We start from the raw sequence: 2004 nt of genomic DNA on the forward strand, positions 1-2004 counted from the left end.
GTATATAAAAAATAACAATATTTGGTGTGAAATTATTTTAATTTATTTTAAAGCTGTATCATTTTTATTAACTTAAATTAGGAATGCAAATATTTTGATATATTTTAAGGCCTTACCTTAGTCTGTATATTCCTATCAAACCCACCTCAAATTAACAATTTTTGGTATGAAAAATATTATAGTCAGTTTTACAGCTGTACCTTAGTATATATTTAAAGGACCCACCTCTAATTAACAGTATTTGGTATGAATTAATTTGAATATATTTTAAAGCCGTGTCTTAGTACATATGTATTAATAGGACCCACCTCAAGCTAACAATATTTGGTATGATATTCGATTGATATATAATTTAATAATAAAAATAATAAAAAAAAAGAAGCTGTTTATTAGAGTGTATTAATAGGACCCACCACTATTTGCCGCGCTCTACGCCACGAGGGAATTATCAAAGTTGCTGTTCTTTGGGGGAAAGGCAAGGCAGGGCCAATCTGAAATCGTTGGTAAATGCCAATGCCAATGCCAATGCCAATGCCAATGCAAATACAAATGCATTCATTCGTCCCGGCTGATGATGTTACTCTTGCTGGAACTGATAGATGTGGTGTCGCAGTGGCTGATGTTGTTGTTGTTGTTCCCGCAGATGGAGATGGTGATGGCGATGGTGATTGAGTTGCTTCTGCTGATGGTACAGTTGTGGATGGTGTTGCATCAGCTGGTGACTATGCACCAGGGCGGCATGATAGTGCTGCATCATTGCGGCATGCTGCTGATGGTCGGCCATGGGGAAGTAGGCCGCAGCTTGCGGCCTTACGTAATCAAAGTGCGGCATCCGCTGGTAGGGATGATGATGTCCCATTGCCTTGGCTCTTCCAATCTGGTTCTGATTCTGATTCTGATGCTGAATCTGATTCTGAATCTGATTCTTATTCTGGGGCCAGTTGCTGCGACGCAGGCGTCCCGTCGTCTCGCCAATGGAGAGATCCTCGGCGTAGGGATCCAGTGCCCAGTAGTGACCCCGACCGGGGTCATCGAGGGCCCGCGGCACCCGCACGAAGAAGGGGTTGAGGCTCAGGTTGTGCCGGATCGAGTTCTGCCAGACGCTCTTGCGGCTGCGGTAGTAGGGGAAGTTGTCCGCGATCCACTTGCAGATCCCGCTCAGCGTCAGCCGCTTTTCGGCGCTGCTCCAGATGGCCATCACTATGAGGGCGCTGTAGGTGAAGGCCGGCTTGCTCTCTTGGCCGCTCTTCACGGCTACCTCGTCCTCAGAGCTCTTTCCGGAGCAGCTTTCTATCGGAGTCGGATTCGGATTCGGATTCGTATTAGGATTCGGGTTCGAATGCGGGCACTCCACCTTTTTGTCTCCAGATAGCAGCGAGCGGATAGAGAAACTGGAGTGAAAAACCGGTGTCGCTGCCATGCTGATGCTGATGGCTGTGTCGTCGACTGACTGTGGCTGGTTCGCCGGCCACCGATCCATTTATACGGCCCACACTGGAGGCTGACCGAAGGATTACCTGCATATCCTGGCCACGGATTAGCGATCCCCCTTTTAATCGCCGCGCAACGAGCTTAATGGCCAACAGATTCATGAAAGCCTTCGGATTCATTCATTGATCCACATCTAACAGCGGCGGCAGTGGCAAACGTTTTTGGATTAGCGCAGGCCCAGCGCCGGCTTCTAATTGGGATTAGCCCTACCTGCCACTGGAGCCCTCGACCTCCCCTCCCTTCAGCGCCTCCTTCAGCCACGAACAATCCCAAATAAGCAGTAAGCTATATTTTTGAGCACTGGCAATATGCTCGTTTTTTAAACCCTGGCAGAGGGTATTATCGGTTCAGTCGGATGAGTGTAACGCATTGAACATATAGGTTACAGTATTCACTGGTTTAAATTGTTTACCATTTCGAGTGAAAGAGAACATTGTTCTACCCTTGCAGATGGTATTATTATATTTTAGAATATATACATAGTATAGTAATTTCATTGATGATCAGCATGAA

The 2004-nt window shown here is 46.3% G+C and overlaps 1 protein-coding gene across 1 annotated transcript; it reads right to left on the reverse strand.

Moving 5' to 3' along the window:
• Positions 1-577: 577 nt before the first annotated feature.
• On the reverse strand, positions 578-1420 carry LOC108147606 (fork head domain transcription factor slp1). The gene has a single exon (XM_041709312.1). It carries the CDS (start codon positions 1418-1420, stop codon positions 578-580), a length of 843 nt encoding a protein of 280 aa, XP_041565246.1.
• Positions 1421-2004: the final 584 nt, after the last annotated feature.

Source organism: Drosophila elegans, unplaced genomic scaffold (genome assembly GCF_018152505.1).
Source record: "Drosophila elegans isolate 14027-0461.03 unplaced genomic scaffold, ASM1815250v1 contig_149, whole genome shotgun sequence".
Taxonomy (NCBI): Eukaryota; Metazoa; Arthropoda; class Insecta; order Diptera; family Drosophilidae; genus Drosophila; species Drosophila elegans.